General features: G+C 42.6%; 2 protein-coding genes across 2 annotated transcripts; one reads left to right on the top strand and one right to left on the bottom strand.

Annotated features, from left to right (window-relative positions):
- Window positions 1–5,469: 5,469 nt before the first annotated feature.
- Window positions 5,470–9,428, bottom strand: MELLADRAFT_44668 (uncharacterized protein; the record flags this gene model as incomplete). The annotated part of the gene is made up of 11 exons (XM_007413565.1): window positions 5,470–5,802; window positions 5,917–6,169; window positions 6,245–6,937; window positions 6,998–7,561; window positions 7,647–7,833; window positions 7,897–8,177; window positions 8,249–8,540; window positions 8,627–8,805; window positions 8,889–9,016; window positions 9,101–9,197; window positions 9,276–9,428. The coding sequence occupies 11 exons, from the start codon at window positions 9,354–9,356 to the stop codon at window positions 5,774–5,776; spliced, it is 2,784 nt and encodes a 927-aa protein (XP_007413627.1).
- A 1,797-nt stretch (window positions 9,429–11,225) lies between these two features.
- On the top strand, window positions 11,226–12,325 carry MELLADRAFT_90411 (uncharacterized protein; the record flags this gene model as incomplete). Its single annotated transcript, XM_007413481.1, has 6 exons — window positions 11,226–11,330; window positions 11,404–11,832; window positions 11,897–12,023; window positions 12,081–12,139; window positions 12,211–12,231; window positions 12,281–12,325. The coding sequence occupies 6 exons, from the start codon at window positions 11,226–11,228 to the stop codon at window positions 12,323–12,325; spliced, it is 786 nt and encodes a 261-aa protein (XP_007413543.1).
- Window positions 12,326–17,198: the final 4,873 nt, after the last annotated feature.

Here is a 17,198-nt window from a genome sequence, read left to right on the forward strand (position 1 = left end):
CAATCATGAGGCTGTTTTAAAAAATGTATGCCAAGTATTTTTGATTATTCTGAGTTCTCAAACAATTGAGGTTGATCTTGACAATCACCTCCTCAAAATTCAACCTATTTGGAAAACCAACAGTTTCTTTGATCAGAAAGGTTGTTGATTGATTGAGGGGTAAGGTGATTTGTGACTGTAAATGATACCAAGTTGATTACAAGTTTATTGACTGTGAATGATACCAAGTTGATTACAAGTTTATTGACTGTAAATGATACCAAGTTGATTGAGTGAGTGATAATTGAAACAAGTCTGGACTTTGATAAAAGATACTCAAGCTGGGTGGTGGTGGTGATAGCTAGATTGGTGAAAAGACAAGTGTGAAAAGATAGCTCGGTGGTGGGTGGTGATGTTTGTACATAGCTAGCTGATGGTGAAAAGACAGATGTGGAAAAAATGCTCGGTGGTGGGTGCTGAGTGAAAATACGAGTGTGGAATAAACCCTTGGTGGTGGTGATGGTGTCAGTTGGTGTTCTCGGTGATGGTAGCCCGTGGTGTGTATCAAAAATTGAAGGACATGCCCAAATTCCAAAAACCAAAAACCAAAAACCAAAAACCGAAGTTTTGAAAAAACGGTGGCGGTCACTTCACGTCACGGCTTCCGTACAAAATGCATTATTTTTTGAAAATAATCTATTTTTCACATTTTCAAAAAATCGTGTTTGTTACCACTTTTGCCCCTTTTTTAAAGGCAATTGATAAAGGACGCCGACTTGAAAAGAGAAGTTACGCCGGTTTTTGTTAGCTTGGATTAATCAGGAAGCTATACAGTTCGGAAAAACCTGAGGAGCCTTGAGGACCTGTAAGGTGCTCCAAAGGCTTCAGAAACATTCTGAAGCCGGTTTTGGGGATAGTCGGTGTCATCCCTTTTGGATTATTTTGAAGCTCTGACGCCGGCCTCTTGGAAATTTGACACCGTAAAGAAAAGATTGCAAGGTTACTGCTTTTGTTGGCTTTTGTTCACGCCAATGGCACAGTGGCCTCTGATTACCAAACAGCCAGGACAGCAAGTATATGTATCACTCCTCAATCTGATTCTTGTCGCTGATTTTGAACCGCATTTACGGAGGACAAGGCTTAGAGACCATCTATCAAACGCTTCATTCACATTTCTTGCACCCACAAGCTCTAAACCAACTTAAACACCTGACTCTCAGTCCTGAAAGCTGGGTCCGTACAGTTTTGATTCCCGAGGTGTCTTTACGGATGATCACGAACAATCTCAAGGTATTCACTTTGGATCCTCAAGTTAAAGATACGCTCGAGAGATCTCGAGCATATGGGATGGCTATGTATGTTCCCAGCTGACGAGGACAACTTTTGAGATTGCACCATATTGAACGGTTCGATATGAAATCATGAGTGTCCTTATTGAAGGTCTTCCGCTGAAAGCACTTACCGAGGCTGATACGATGTATATAGGTGAAATGCAAAATGATCATGAACACTAATAATGAATCCAAATTTAAGCAGTCTCTACTTTTCTTTTCTACTTGCCCTTTCTACTTGCCCTTTCTGCTGCTTTTTTTTGCTTTGCGGGTGAGCTTGAACTTTTGGATGATCGATTCTCGCGCAAAAGTGTCATACTCTCAATGACACTGTGCGTGAACATATGCAAGGAAAGCAACCATTGGTGGGCTCTTGTTGCATGCAAACAAGCCAAAAAATCTACAAGGGTATTGCCGCAATACTTGAAGTCGGCGTCTCACATGGGAAGTCGGTGTCAAGCTTTAAGATCCACAAGGGATGACACCTGATGACACCAACTTGTACACACCCAAAAACCGGCTTCAGAATGTTTCTGAAGCCTTTCGAGCACTTTACAGGTTTCTCAGGTTTTGTCGAGCTTTATAACTTCTTGATTAATCCCAGCTAGTAAAAACCGGCGTCAAACCAGTTTTCATGTTGGCGTGGTTTATCAATTGCCTTTTTAAAAATGAATTACACCGACAATAATCCATTATTTTGATCAAAAATATGACATTTCCTTGAGCAGCTTTCAAAATCCAATAATCCATTATCAAAACCCGGACAAGCCTTCGAACTCGACCCTCGGCAGGATCAAGGCAACCCAAGGCAACTTTTCTCCTGAAATTTAGACAAGTACAAAGTTTTTTGGTTTATTTTTGACTCGACTTTCATTTATCATTCTTGAGACTTTCTCTCTTACATCATCAACATGAAGAACTTAAACAAGGAATCTCCTGGAATCTATTCACCTATCATATTGACTCGCACATCACTAAAGCATTTATCATCATCTTGTTTATAAACGTCTTCTCAAATCTATATACATAAACGGTACTCAAAGTAACTAGGTGGTTTCTGACTACTTTGAAACCTAGAACCTACTTTTTTCTTTTGGCGGGGATTTTTTTTTAAAGTATGTTTTTGCCAACTGGGCAGCTTTGAGGACCCCGTGCCTGCTTTTACCATATCTTTAGCCTCTGTCACATAATGCCTTGCATTGGCCTCCGGCAAGGTCTGGCCGTAGATCTAGTCCAAGCCTCCGGAAAGGTCTTATCTACCATTTATTCCACCTCACAACCTCCGTCTTACATTGGCTTATATGCCTACCTCCACCTCAACATCATGAAAACAGCATCGGAAATCTTAATCAATAACTCCGACAAAGCCCTACTGGTCTCCATCGACTCCCTTGTTTGGGCTTTGAACAACTTCCTTATTGTTAAACATGTTTCTTTTTGAGTTTTGTTAGGTCATTGGAATGAAAGTTTGGTGAAGGTGAATGAACTCGCCCTTTCGTCCGCACAAACAGTCATCTCTACATTTATGGGCCTGATCAATCCTGAAATGTTTTTACCAATCGTAAGTCATTCACTCTATTCCCCAAGCCCTCGCTGATAGTTGGAATGCAACTGATCAAATTCAACTTGAAACACGTGCTCAGATATCAATCATTTTCAAAACGATTGATCGATTCAACTCTGTCTTAAGAGGGAGTTGACTCAATCCCTCTCCCCTCAGGCTTCTATTCAATTTTATTCAAGTCTTCATTTCAGAGATTCACAAAAATATACCAAGAAATACACGAAAACAATAACAAATTTTGAACGATCGATCGATTTAAAAAACAACCAATTGTCACACTTCTCACCGGTTCAGATCATAACTCACACCTACTCACACTAATCACTCTCAAATAGATAAATTTTCCACATATAAGCATCATAGTTTTCATTTCAGAGTAAAAGGAAAATAAAAAACATGACTATAAGAGTCTTTTGTGTCTTTGGTATCAAAATCGAGAGAATTAAGAGTGAAAAATTGTTTTTTATTGGTTTTTATTTGTTGTGAATGAGGTAAAAGAGTAATTTTTGTGGTTTCAATTGTTTGTACTGAGATAAAAAATAACCTGTGTAATCTCGTGTATTCATGAGGTAAGGAGTTGAAGGGTTCACTACAAACCGTCAGTAAAAGCTTTGGCCATCTTTCTAGCCTGGGCATGAGGAACACCAGCTTTAGTTATGGAAAGCAGTTGTGGGTGAAGCGGGAGACAGGGTTTCCGGAATAGATGGTGGCAATTGATCTGACATGCTGAGCGTGAGATGGTGTGTGTGGTGACAGATGGGGCTCAATGACTGAGAAAATTGAAAGTGGGCACCCGGCACGGCAGTACAAGAGTGCTCGCCTACTTTTTCTGGTTGGTGCCTACTTTTTGAAGTTAGGTTTCTCAACTAGGTCTAACTAGGTAGATTTCACCTAGTTACTTTGAGTACCGTTATATTAATTTTGAGTCACATTATACTTGACTCTTTGTTTAACCTTCATTTTTGATTTCATTCTTGTTTTCAAATTAAATATTTATCATTATAACCATCATCATCATCATAACAACACCCGACTCGCAGCGCAGACTGCGAGGCACAGCCTGCGCCTGCGCTGTGGCACAGCGCTGGGGTTTTTGAAAATATGGCGACTGCGCCTTTTCACAGCGCAGGGGCTTTTCGACTTTTCGCCACTGCGCCTTTTTGCAGCGCAGTGGATGTGTCACTTCTCCAATGGAAAATTGAAAAAATGGGCTTTCCATCCGCCAGAAAAACAATTTTTTTGCCCACTGCGCTGCGCTGGACTTACCTGCGCTGGAGCGCACCGCAGGGGCCTCAAAGATTTTGGGTCACTGCGCCCTAGCGCAGCGCAGTGGGTTTTGGAATTTTCGATTTTTTTGGCGCAGCGCAGTTTCGCGCATTCTGCGCTGTACTGCGCTGACGTCGGGTGTTGATCATAAAGCGTGATCGAGACTCTTGAATCAACGCATATAGCTGGTTTATCTTTCAGATATCATTGTCAAGAGCTCTTTTTGTTCAACAAATCCGATTCTGGATTATCAATCAGGTTGATGAAAGAATCAGTCACTTCACAAAAGAAGTTCAATTGAATTTTACGATCCTATGAGATCAAATTTGATTGTTGTGGTTAAGAAGTTCGATCAAAGAGATCAAGCTTTGTATTCTGGGATCTTGATTTTTGAACTTGAGGGTCGTCAACCAAGTCTTCGATTGACGACGAGTACTCGATTGACGAGTCGATTGATCGCGAGTCGTTGAAATCGGACGGATCGAACATTATGATGTCTTTTGAGTTTTGAAAGATGGCGAATGGTACGTACCAAACACCATCTTTCAATTTTGACTTTGAAAAGCCGCTTCTCGCGGGTTACAAATGTTGAAATGTGAATTCCAAAAATAATACGTTTTACAATTGCATAATCTATTAATTGATAATGCATTTATAAAATCTATAAGCCATGCCAAACAGGGCCTTAGGCACCGGTGTTACTATTAGGTGTCCGGGATGAATTTCGTGATCAGGAGCCCAGGAAGCTTGTGATGAATGAAAACATAAAATCTTTCCTTCATCACACATCCGTTGTAATACACTGAACCCTTGATGTCTTCCAAGACTAATACTTCTACAAAAAGGTCAAGCAACAACAAAACATACCGAAATAATCACATTGAAATCTATTCATGAAAGAGTCTCGTACCAAACTGAAGGCCCCTTCACAACTCGAAACTTGATCTTTCAGGATCTCTTCGCTTGTCATCGGTTGATAGAATGCTTCCCGCTGACTGTCATTACATTGTGTTTGATATTGGATTCATGTCCGGGTTTTTCGACTCTTACTCTTGATCAAGAGACTTTCAAGCAGCCTGGCTTGACAGGCTGCTCCGCTTTTCCTCTTTCCTTCCAGTAATGACTCTCAGCCCTGTTGACATTTGGCTCGTGCCTATGCTCCGGTGAGACTTATGGCAAGATACTTGGTATGATCTCAGTGGCAAAATGTCCGTACACAACTGATGTAGGCATAAGTCACCAGAAAAAACAAGGTCTCAAAATCCTGGAACACATCAGGACTGTATTTAGACACTATCGGAAGGCTTTGGGATTCATCAGCCAAACATGATTGTGTCTAGGCTGTAAAATGATGCCAGATTGGTCACAATTTTATACATGAAGGAATCATCAAAGATGAAGAGAGCAGAAATAATAATTTAAATCCAATTACCGGCCAAATTCTGGCATGTCTCTAGTTCAGTCTGTAGGAGACTGGTTACAACAGTGGTATTTGATCAGGAAGCCAGCCTTCATGGTACAGCCAGCAGGACGGTGACCACGACTGCCTTCGTATTCAGAGGCAAGATGATTGATAGATGCTAAAGGGCGAGTTTCGAAACCGGACTCTTCAAAAACAACGAACCATCACATGTCAAAGCTGCAACCCAACTTTCAACATGGCTACATCGCGCGAGGTTCACAGTGAAGAGAAGATGGTGATTAACAACCATAGAGAGAATAGCTTATCAGCAACTTTTCAGGGGACATGATGATACTACTACCGAAATTGCGAACCTCCGGAGATATCAATTTCCTCAAACTTGGCTAAACCTGCGCCTTCGCCATTGAGGATGATCTCCTTTCGAGCTTGTATATACTTGAGCTGATTCCGGAAGTGGTTCAAGACGGCATCAGGTGTGTGAACCCCCTCAAACAAGCCCGAATTTGTTGCGGACGGATTCAACACCAGGACTCCATCTGCACCCTGAACTGAGTCCAAGTTAGACGTGATCAATTCGACCAAGGAGTTCAGGTGTTTTGTCGAAACCTACTTCACATAGAGGCATCAGCACAACCAGACCAAAAAGTCAAATGCAGAAACTTGCCAAGTTGTTTGGCTCACCGCTTCATTCTGGCGCTCAAAGTAATAGATGTACTGATCTAACGCATCGCAGTAAAGTTGAACGCTTGTTAGCTCGTCGATGCTACTAGTGGCAATCCTCAGGGATTTCTGTAGACACTCTAACACCCGTTTACCATCCCTGAGCAAGTCCTTTGAAGGATCGTCCAGCTCGGTGGCTATCTTCTCTGTCTGCCACCACAAATGACTGGCTAATGCCACAGCAGTCGCTTGGTGACTCTTTTTCAAAAGTTTGGCGCCGTGTAACGCTGCTTTGGTGATCAGGGTGTCGTAGTTGTCAACTCCAAAGACTCTAGATGTTTGCAATGCGCCAATTATTAGGACGATGGCTTGAAGCTGGGCTCGGCTTTCAGAAATCGATTCCTCGTAGATTGTGAATGCTTGCACCGCAAACTCATACGCCAATTCTTCAAGGCCTGCCATATCGGCCGATAGTAACGCCTGTAGATATAGCCGAAGGCAAATTTCGGATGATTCAACCTTGTTGTATAGAATAGACAGAACTTGATGGATCCACTTGAATAGTGCCGAGATCTTGGCCTCCCAATCGGGGATAAAATGCTGGCGAAAGGTATACCGATGAGCTAATTTGAGCGCACATATCACGAGCGGAGGATAAGTCCATCGGATCCGATCGCCACCTTCGCTGAACGCTTTTCGGGCTTCTTGGAGAAGCTGAAGAACTCATTAACAGTTAGCGACATCCTTGAGGGTCTCGAAATAACGGACACTTACTTTGGTTTGCAGGTCCAAATCATTGTTTCTCAAAAGATGGACTATCCGCGCTAACCACCCTTGTTCTTCAGCCATCTCTTCAGGATCATAGGCTTGATGTCCTCGATGGCCCATGATCTGTCGCTGTCCAATTTGAGTAGGCATTCCAATACCTGCATCACGCTGGTCGCGTACCAGAACATGGCACATATCAAGAACTCCTTTGCAGTCTACCGGATCGGCGATACATGTCTCATTCTTCAGGATAGAAGCTACCACCGAATGGCCGATTGCTCGACGTGATAAAAAGGGTTGTACAAGTAATAACTCTTGAAAGTTGGGAAGCGCCAGCAGCGTAAGTACAGTGAGGTAAGAATTGATGGGTGCGAGAAGCAGAGCTAGTAGGTTTTGGATAGAAGCAGGATGGTGTAGGTCAGGACTGTCGGCGTGCTCTTGAACCTTCGCTTTCGCAAATCCGAGCACTTGATCCACATACTCAAGTCGATCAGGATAACAACTGAGAGCAAGATTGGTAAGCGACACTAGTAAGGCGGTGACATCCTGAATGGATAAGTCAGGACGCGCCTGTGAAGTATACGCAGATTGTATCAGTAGAATACGGCAGTGACGATGAGTTCGAGATGATAATCAAAATAATTCTTCTACGGACTCGGATCAACTCCACCACCTGATGCCAGAAGACTTCGAAAAGGGGAACGTTTTCAGGAATCCCGCGAAATTTTCGTACAGGCTTTTGAGGCGTACTAGGGCCTGCCTCCGGAGCAATCTGAGGAGCAGGCTGAGAGGTACCGTTTGTTTCAGAGGTGCTCACAGCCTCCGTTCCAGAAGGTGATGAGCTGCCTTCAACCTGTTTGAATGCAACCTGTTCCTCAGCTACTCCCCATTCGATGTTGGAATACTTCATTGCCGTTTGAGCTTTGGCCCTTGCTTCCTCTTGCTGCATCGTCTGCCATCGCTTCTCTTTTTGGGTTTTGATTTTGGCTGCCAAACGACGTGCAGCTTCTTCCTCTTGACGCCTTGTCTCGTCAGGTGACTCATTTTCCGCCTCCCGAGCTGCGTAGGCCGCGAGGCGATCGATCAAAGCCGTCACGATCTGCTTGATGTTGACCTTCGGATGTAGTTGTGCGGTAGCAGAGAGAAAGGGGCCGAGAGTGCGCAGATGAAAGTCGTCTGTAAATACCTAATTCGAACAGGTGTCAAGGCCGTATCTATCACCCAGTGGTCAGACTGATGAACGTTGGTTTCACCCACCTGGATCACAACTTCCATCAAGTACTCTTGGGCAATCGTGTCTTTGCAATTCACAACTTGCTCCAAGACAGCTGGTAATATCATTCGCTGATACATCTCAAGATCCACCCCCTCTAGCTGACTCAACCGTACAAGATTGGTCCCAACCAAGATCCTGAGTTCTTTGCGTTCCATTTCTCGCTTCTCGCGATCCCGACTAAGTCCCTGATGTTGTAATCGAACCCACAGCTTATTCATCTCGATGAAATTTGTCAAGACAAACCCGAGTGAATCGTGCAAATTTCCTGAAGGCCTAACAGGTCAAGGATCATATCAGCTCATGCCTCAGGGATCCAAACGTGCAACGCAGGCAGCGTGGATAGACGGAGACGAACGTACCCTGGATCCGAGCCCACAGGAAGATGGTCTCTAGTCATTCCACTTAGATAGTGTCGCAAAAACAGTCCACGAGTAGGATGCTGAACTCCACGGGTCATTTCCATCATGTCTTTCATGATTTCCTTGACAGGCGCATCGGGAATAGACATATACACAGTACCAACGGTGATCATGAGATACTGATAAGAACAAGCAGCATTAATTTTACATGCAGATTGTCACCGAATTTCAATGCGCCGTTGATTCAGATAAAAGAACACACCAATCGTGGCACGATATTCCCGGCATACTGTACAAGCTCGTATAGATCAGCTAGATGATGTTTACCTGAGACGTGCGCTTCGTACAGATAGGCCGAAAGGTGACGCAAAGCGTCAAATACAGCCATATCTATATCATGGAGGACCCCACACCCGACATTAGTGGTGAAATGAATTCAGAAGCCGTTGGTGAATAAGAATGATGGTTGTTTACAAAGTTCGTAGTATTGTTTGGGACTCAAGCTACTCGTCCTTAGCTCAGCCAACATGGTGCTCGCGCTCTTCAAGGCATCCATCAACTGATCGGCATCCTATAAATCGAGAAGCACCTTTCTAATGAGACCTCCATGCAGCTGACTTGCAGAAAACGCAAACGGACCGATACTCACGAGCGATCGTTTCATTTGAACTAATTGAATCTTTACAGTGGCCAGTGCCTCAGAGAGCATCTTACCATCAATCACTTCCATCGTTTCCAAATTCCGAATCCGATGATTTTTCGAGGCGGGAGGAGATGTCAAGATGGGCGTTGAGCAAAGTTGATCTGATTGAAGGATGGTGATCGAAGGTAGGATAGAAGTGAATGATTAATCTGTTGAATACATCATCCAATCTCGTGAGTTGTGACATCAGGGCGCCCGGATCGTCCGACATCCGATGCTCGAGTTAAGCGCCCCGTTTAAGATCTTGCTACACCACGGGTCAGCTTGTCCGGCAGTCGTTTGCCTGCGTTGTCCGCCTCAACCTCGAAATCATAGCCTGTACCAGGTGAAAAAGCGTAATCAATTTCATCAGGACCCTGAAGAGCCCCTATATACCCGGCTTATTGGGTATGTAGGAGTTGGCCTTTTTTGGCAAAAAGGGTCCTAATCTTCTGGGTAGGAATTTGACAAAATTTCAAAAAAATCCAGTAAATGTGCCTTATCTAAGAGGTAGGAATATGTCAAAAAGTGGGGGCAAAAAAATTATGTTGCTTACACCTGAGGTAGGAATTCAGCCTCTACGGGCCATAATCACCATGAGTATCCAAAAGCTACGAGCCAGAAACAGTACATTCAGGCAGGTCTTGATCAAGTTGCTGTTGAACACGCTCAAGCTCAAAAACAATAAGCTACTCTCCAATTTTATTCTCTAAATTTTTCTTGCTGTTTGTGATCAAATCCTCTCCGTCTTGTCTAGAGATTCAATCAGATGGTCTTGCTTCAACTTTTTCATCTTCATCTCTACCAAATTCAAAAAAAAACATTTTTTCCTACTTGTGATCAAATTCTCCAATATCCACCATGTGTAGAGGTTTGATTTGATGCTTCTACTTTGGCTGTTTCATTTTTGTCTAACCAAATTCCAGAAAAAAATCCAAGTTTTTCAAAAACAATTGAGATGTTGAATTGTGCTGAAACACCCAAAAACACAATTTTGAGGTTCCTTATTCAAATGGAAGGAATTTTAGGATTTTTTTTATCAAAAAAAAATGGTCCTTTTTCCGCAGGTAGGAATCCAATTTTTTTTTTTTGAAAACCGGCGAAAATCGTGTAGGTAGGAGAGCAAAATTCTGGGTTTTTTGTCAGTAGGGTATATTGGGGCTCTCCAGGGTCCTATTTCATCCCCTTGACACTACAGAAAAAATCTGGTTTTCCCCGGGGATTTCTGATTCCGCGTGAACAGAAAATCACGTGACTTCTGTACCGCATGTACACGGATTGGGCTTCTTACGGCGCTGTACACTCGATGTCTGTACACGACCCAAACTTAACTAAGTCCCACCCAGACCTAAGAGCATCCACAACAGTCCACCTACTTTGCGAGCCCTGGAACAGACCCCCAATCCTGATTTTGTGGATGTAGGGGGTCAACAAAACAGGTGTCCACAGCGGTGCACTTGAAGTCAGGGGCCAGAACTCGATTGAGTGATATGGTATGCTTGTACCATATCATCTTGTTTCGAGTGCGGTTTGTGATGTGACTATATCGGTGACGTGGAAGCAGTGGCACGTGATATTGGGAGCCCCTATAGACCTCGCAGATGTGGGGGGTCCGGATGGAAATCTGGAGGCCCCCGACGTCTCACCCCTGATTGTGCGAGCTCCGTTGGAGCGTTTTTTTGCGTTTTGACCCCCTACATTGCTGGGGGCCCGCAAAGTAGGTGGACCGTTGTGGATGCTCTAACCACTATCTCCCGTGAGCTCGAGGATCAGCCACAGCGGTTGGCCAAATCAAGTGGTTGATTTTTTTTTTTTAAAGCTTTTCATTATGGAGAACCAAGAGAGGTCGAGACTCATACCCCGAGTTATATCTGTGGACAAGTCACACGGGGTTCAGGGTACGAGTCTTTGGGGCTGATGAGCTGCCTCACCGATCAGAATCCTCATCTCAGCTCCGATCTCACCACCAATACTCACCACCGATTACATCTGACAGCTCAGATGGACGAGATGGATGGTATCGTAAGTCATTGTGTACCATCAACATATTCTACATGTGATTTGGACTGATCATACATACGCTTTGACGCTTTAGAACGACAACGACGAGGTTGTGCTTTTTGAATGTAATGCTGAGTTCCAGGTCTTCTGTAAGAAAGGAACCACCGCAAAGTTCACCTGGAAAGGGTTTTCAAACAAACATCCCATCCTGGTCGAAGTGATCCCAACTGTAACGACATATGAAGTATTCAAAACCAATATAATCAAAGCTTGCGATCAAGAACGGGCAGGCATAGGTGCAATGATCTTGGCTGACAGTCTTGCTCCGACCCATCCTCTTGGAATCAAGTGGACATGCTGGATTGCAACAGTGCCTACCTATCTCAAGAATAAGTTTCATCCTCTCAACGATCAAGCTGATTTTGATACATGGGTCAAGAAGGTTTGCGATTTCCCTGGTAAAAAAGCTGGTGTATGTATGAAGATGGAGAAACCAATAAGTGAGGCTGAACGCGCCCAAGAAGTGAGTTTAGTTTTTCTTTTTTTTTCTCAAACATTTTTTGACTGACATTCATTCTCAATTCAAGGATAATATGCTAGACCAAGCAGTCCGAGGGATACCAGGTGCAGATGGTCAACTTCTAGACAGGCAACTTGGCGATGACGACGACGCAGGTGAAGAAGACATCACCATTGCGAAGATTACATCGATGGGTAAACCTGACTGATCTAGAATCGACCGCTTGATTCCTGTATGGATCTTTCCTACAGACAAGACTCGTTATGTCTTGCTTACTCCGGACCGTGTAAACAGATGGGCAAGAGCTATTGTAAGTGCAAAAGAATATTTACTTCATCCATCATTGATTAGTACAACACTGAATGTTGTTTCTTTCTACAGCATGATCCAGCAATCCATGGGGTCAGTCTTACCAGCCCCCCAAGCGATTTATTGATGACTGTCAAGCCAGCAGCACTTTCTAGAGCTCCTCCTAGACAACGCTATGGCTTTGTAGAACCTCCAGAAGACTATGATTATGGAAATATACGCGGCTCAAATGAATCAGCTTTGGATCGTCCTTCGGCTGAGATGTCCAAATATCTCGATTTTGTGAAGATCACCAACCCTGTTACACTGCAAATATAATGTGTTTCTCTGTGTTGAAAAATGATTACATTTAATTCAAAAAATGATTAAAAGTGCATTAAATCTACATTAAATCTACATTTTTCTGCATTAAATCTGCATTATTAATCATTTTGTGCATTAAGTTCAATCATTTTTCACCTTAGAGAAACACATTATATTTGCAGTGTTATCCTCTTATTTCTCACTAACTGTGACATCACCGATTATCATCAATTCAGTTCAGGAACAATCAAGTTTGAACACCTTGAACGTTTGGATGCTTTGTTTAATGTTGGTATCATTAGCAAGCTTATGGATAATGTTACATGTTTTGATGAGTTCCTTCGTCTCAAGGAGTGAATGACTGGTATGTTTCTCTTGATTCTTTTCATGTAAAGAATGATGTGAATCATTTCAAGCTAATCCAATCATGTTTGATCTTTGTGTGCTTTGACCTTGTTAGATTGCTCTTCCTGCCTTTATCTTTAGTTCAAACAAGTTGTAAAAGAAGAGACACAACACACTTTTAGCGTGAATTGAATAAAATGTAATATGATTCATTTGCCAGGCCTTTCACTCAATTGATACCACTAATATCAACATGTACATTTTCAAGGAATTTTAAAGCACGAGGACGAGAGTGATTAAAGGGAAGTTTGGTATTTTTAGACAGGGGACAAATATCACAATCTACTGTATCCTCCTCCTTGGTAACAACTCCATCCAGACTTCCATGTTTGATCATTTTCTCAAGATAATGCTTGCTTATATGGCATAGACGACGATGAAGAATTGAAGAGCATAAATGAGATGACGAATCGGAAGACGAGGTTACATTGACAGCCGGAAGGCTTACTGATTCGATGACCACATTCATAAGCCCGTTCTCCAAGATTATTCCATTGAACAAGGCAAGTCCATTCTTGACAAGAGCAAAACATCTAGGATCAGTGGTGTCATAAGTTTCACGAACTCCTTTCTTCTTTAGGATTCCTCCAGCGATTAAGTTCTTGCTGAGTTCGGGGACAAGTAAACAGTCAGTGAGTTCAAAAATCGATCCGTCACCGGCTTTCAGAAGAACTTTCCCAACTGCTTCTACCGCTAATGTAGCATCTCCACCAGCCAACTTTACTCTTCGATTAGGATCTTCAACAGGTTTCAACGAGTCAGGTTCGAACAGAGCACGTGAGTTGAACATGTGATTGGTTGCACCCGTATCGTGAAGGGCCCACAAGGTGTTGGAAGAGTCAGTGGTTGAGAGATTAGCAGCAGGAGGGTTATCAAGAGATATAACTTCGAAACTTGTGTGAAGTGACATTCGTTCAAAATTATCAGTAATCATGTTGGCTGAGGGAGTAACTCTCTTCATTCCTCGAACTTGTGAATTGCTAAGACGAGAATTTGGATTGAAGTGAGGCTTTTGATATCCACTAGTTCTGCCAGCACGTCGTCGAGCTAAGAAGTCGTCACGTTCCTTGAAGTTTTGCGGTTTAGACCAACACTTATCCGCTGAATGAGGGCCTTTACACACGGTCTTGGTGCACTCGAATCTTCGTCCCTTTGATGTGGCACACGCGAAGTTATCGGCAGATCTGGCTTCGAGATGGACTTCTGCCGAGAGAGTAGAAAAATTGTGGCGAGTGTCGTAATCGCAAAGATACTTCATAACATCACGTCGAGTTAAAGGATTTACTGTAGAATGGATGAATTCTACTGTAGCTTCAGGTAGACGATCTATAGAGTCAATGAGACGTAAAGCTGATTGGCCATCGTCCATCTTGCCGCCATAACGAATAAATTCAATAAAAAGGTTTTCGAATTTATCGAGGTATCCAGAAAGAGTATCACCTTTGGATATGGTGATATTACTGAGAGCTTTAGAGATGGAAGCAAGACGTTGCGCATTTATGAGATAATGTCGCTCTTTCACGAACAACCACAGAGAAAACGGATTGTGAACAATGGAGTTGGGATCATCTGGATCCGTAAGGTGATTGATAGCTTGGCAGTGATTTGCCTTGTCTAAGCGATTCAGTATATAGCTAACTATAACTTTCTTGGTTTTGACTACCTTATCAGCAGACAGCTCGGTATCAACGAATTTTTCGTTTACAATATAGTGGTGAAGCTCTAGAGTCTTGAGATTATCAAAGATCGATCTGTACCACGTCGCGTAGTTCCCATCCTCTAAGTCATCAGTTACTTTGAACTTGCTCAAAGCATTAGTTAACTGTTGACCGTATCTTTGAAGAGCATTTCCGAACACAGAAACTGGTTCTTCAGATGTCATGTTCGAGGACTTTTCGGTAATGGTTTGATTTGAGATATTCTCTTGACTAGGTGGCTGACGGGTAGTAGTTCCAGAAGCGTTTGATTCGGAATCGGACAGATCAGGTTCTTCAGAGCAAGTACTTGATGGTGTTGACATGAACAGATGTGGATAAAACTGAGGTGAAGTTCAAACCTCTCGCTACCATGTAAGAAAATGAGGATTACACGCTCGACGCTGTGAATCTACGATGAACCTTTATAAAGGTGAAAACAACTCTCAGCCTTATGCTGACGAGGCACGGCTGACAACTAAGATAACGAGTACTAAACTCGAGATGAGACGAACCTGAAGAGGGAACGAGGATGATAGAAGTAATAGAAGACTTTCAAATCAATTTCCTCAATGGTAAACATGTACACAACCACAAAGACAATACTAACCTTTATAAAGGTGAAAACAACTCTCAGCCTTATGCTGACGAGGCACGGCTGACAACTAAGATAACGAGTACTAAACTCGAGATGAGACGAACCTGAAGAGGGAACGAGGATGATAGAAGTAATAAAAGACTAAAGAGAAGAAAATGTAGAATCAAGTAATGTGCGAAACAATAGACACTTCAGCATTATCAACGTATAAAGAAAGTAAGCAAAAAGTTGTTGATTTTCTGAGCTTACCTTTCAAATCAATTTCCTCGATGGGGAAAAAGATTCGAAAGGACACAGTGGAGGGTTAATAAGGAAAAATAACACATGAACAAATTTTCGCAAACATGATATGAAACATAACCAACTAAACAAACAATCCCAATGCGGTCAGTCTTCTAATGTTCTCGTTTAACACCTAATTGATTCAATCCCAATCCGGTCATCTCCTTCTGACTCCATCCTTGTTACCTTCTCCATCACGCCTTCTTCTTTAGTTTGAATTGATTTCTACCTTGATGGTTTTGACACTATACCCAAGAATGAAATTCTCCAACAATTTTATTATAAACAAGGAAGGAAATAAAGCTTCTATTCTGTTTTTTTCTTTCTAGTTTTCAAATAGAAAAAAAGAGTAACCAACACTTTTAAGAATATAAAAAAAGACAAAAAATAAAAAAGGGTAAGGACTTTTTGTAACCTATCACACTTAAAATCACCGATTATAATAATGATAAAACACCCGGGGTAAATCATAGCCACAACCATGATAGAGTTTTGCCAACAATGAAGGAGTCAGGCTATTAAAAGCCTGGTCACGTATGAGCCAAATAGGATCCTCATTCGATTCTTCCAGAATCATGTTTCTTCTGAAGGCAGACTTAATGATATAAAAGCACGGCTCGATAGGGTTCAGTTCAGGACAGTACGGTGGTAAATACATTAACCTAACACCTAGACCCATCACATTAAGTTTAAGACATTTGTAACAATGTCAGTACATTGTTATAGTCAAAGATTGGACCAAACACTAACCTCGATCTGCACAAAGCGCCGCAACTCGACCACCACGATGAATTGGGGCATTATCCATCACCAGGATACTGTTGATGCCAGGATAAGCATTCATTTGAGGAAGCTACAATAATTACACAAGATATCAGTACAATATTCTGAGAATGAATGAAACTTTAGAAAGAAATCACCAGCATGAACTCCAAAAATTGTTCAAATCGATGTCGATCCATGGTACCATCACGAACAGTCATGGCTAGAATCCCATTTAAGCCAATTGCAGGGAGAAGAGAGTAACGCTTTGGATTGCTACGCTTGATCCAGCGGGTCACTTTTTTGCCTTTTTCAGATCTTCCAAAAACCCGCATTAGATCCCGTTCACATATGGCACTCTCATCTGAAGTCACAGGTTATCAAAAGAGGAGGAGAGAAAATAAACAAAGCAAAAGAAAGTTCAGTCATGTGATAGAGCTGAAAAGCATAAAGGGAAAAAATAGGAATACTGCATACCAGTGAAGACAAGATATTCAGCAGGCACAAAATCCATGTCGGAAATCCAGCAGGCTCTTTTATAAAAATCCTTGCGAATATGAGAGGTGTGAGCTTTCTTGAGGGTGATTTTGAGGCGGCGGTTGAGCTCATTGTGAACAGTTTCAAGACATGGAAGGACACCTTGGGCATTGAAGATCTGTACACGGATCTCATCCAGAAATAGCTGAGGTTCATTGGCAACCAACCCCTGAATGAACTCCCGATCCTCGTCCGAAAGCACTGTTGGGCGCCCACATTTCTCATACTCGTCGGGGTTGCGGATGACTTGCCTGGTGTTCTCATAAAGATCCATCCATCGGTTGAAACTGCGGTGATGAATGTTTTGATCGACAGTATCACGAACTTTGTCTTCGGTTTTGCCTTGAAGGAGAAGTCAAACAGCAATGATTTTGAGTGAGGGGGAGTATTTTACAAAAGGCATTGATCGGTGGTGAGATTGGATGTGGTAGTGAGTATCGGTGATGAGATCGATGTGGTGGTGGTGGGATCGGAGCTGA

Source organism: Melampsora larici-populina (assembly GCF_000204055.1).
Source record: "Melampsora larici-populina 98AG31 unplaced genomic scaffold MELLAscaffold_37, whole genome shotgun sequence".
Lineage (NCBI taxonomy): Eukaryota > Fungi > Basidiomycota > Pucciniomycetes > Pucciniales > Melampsoraceae > Melampsora > Melampsora laricis-populina.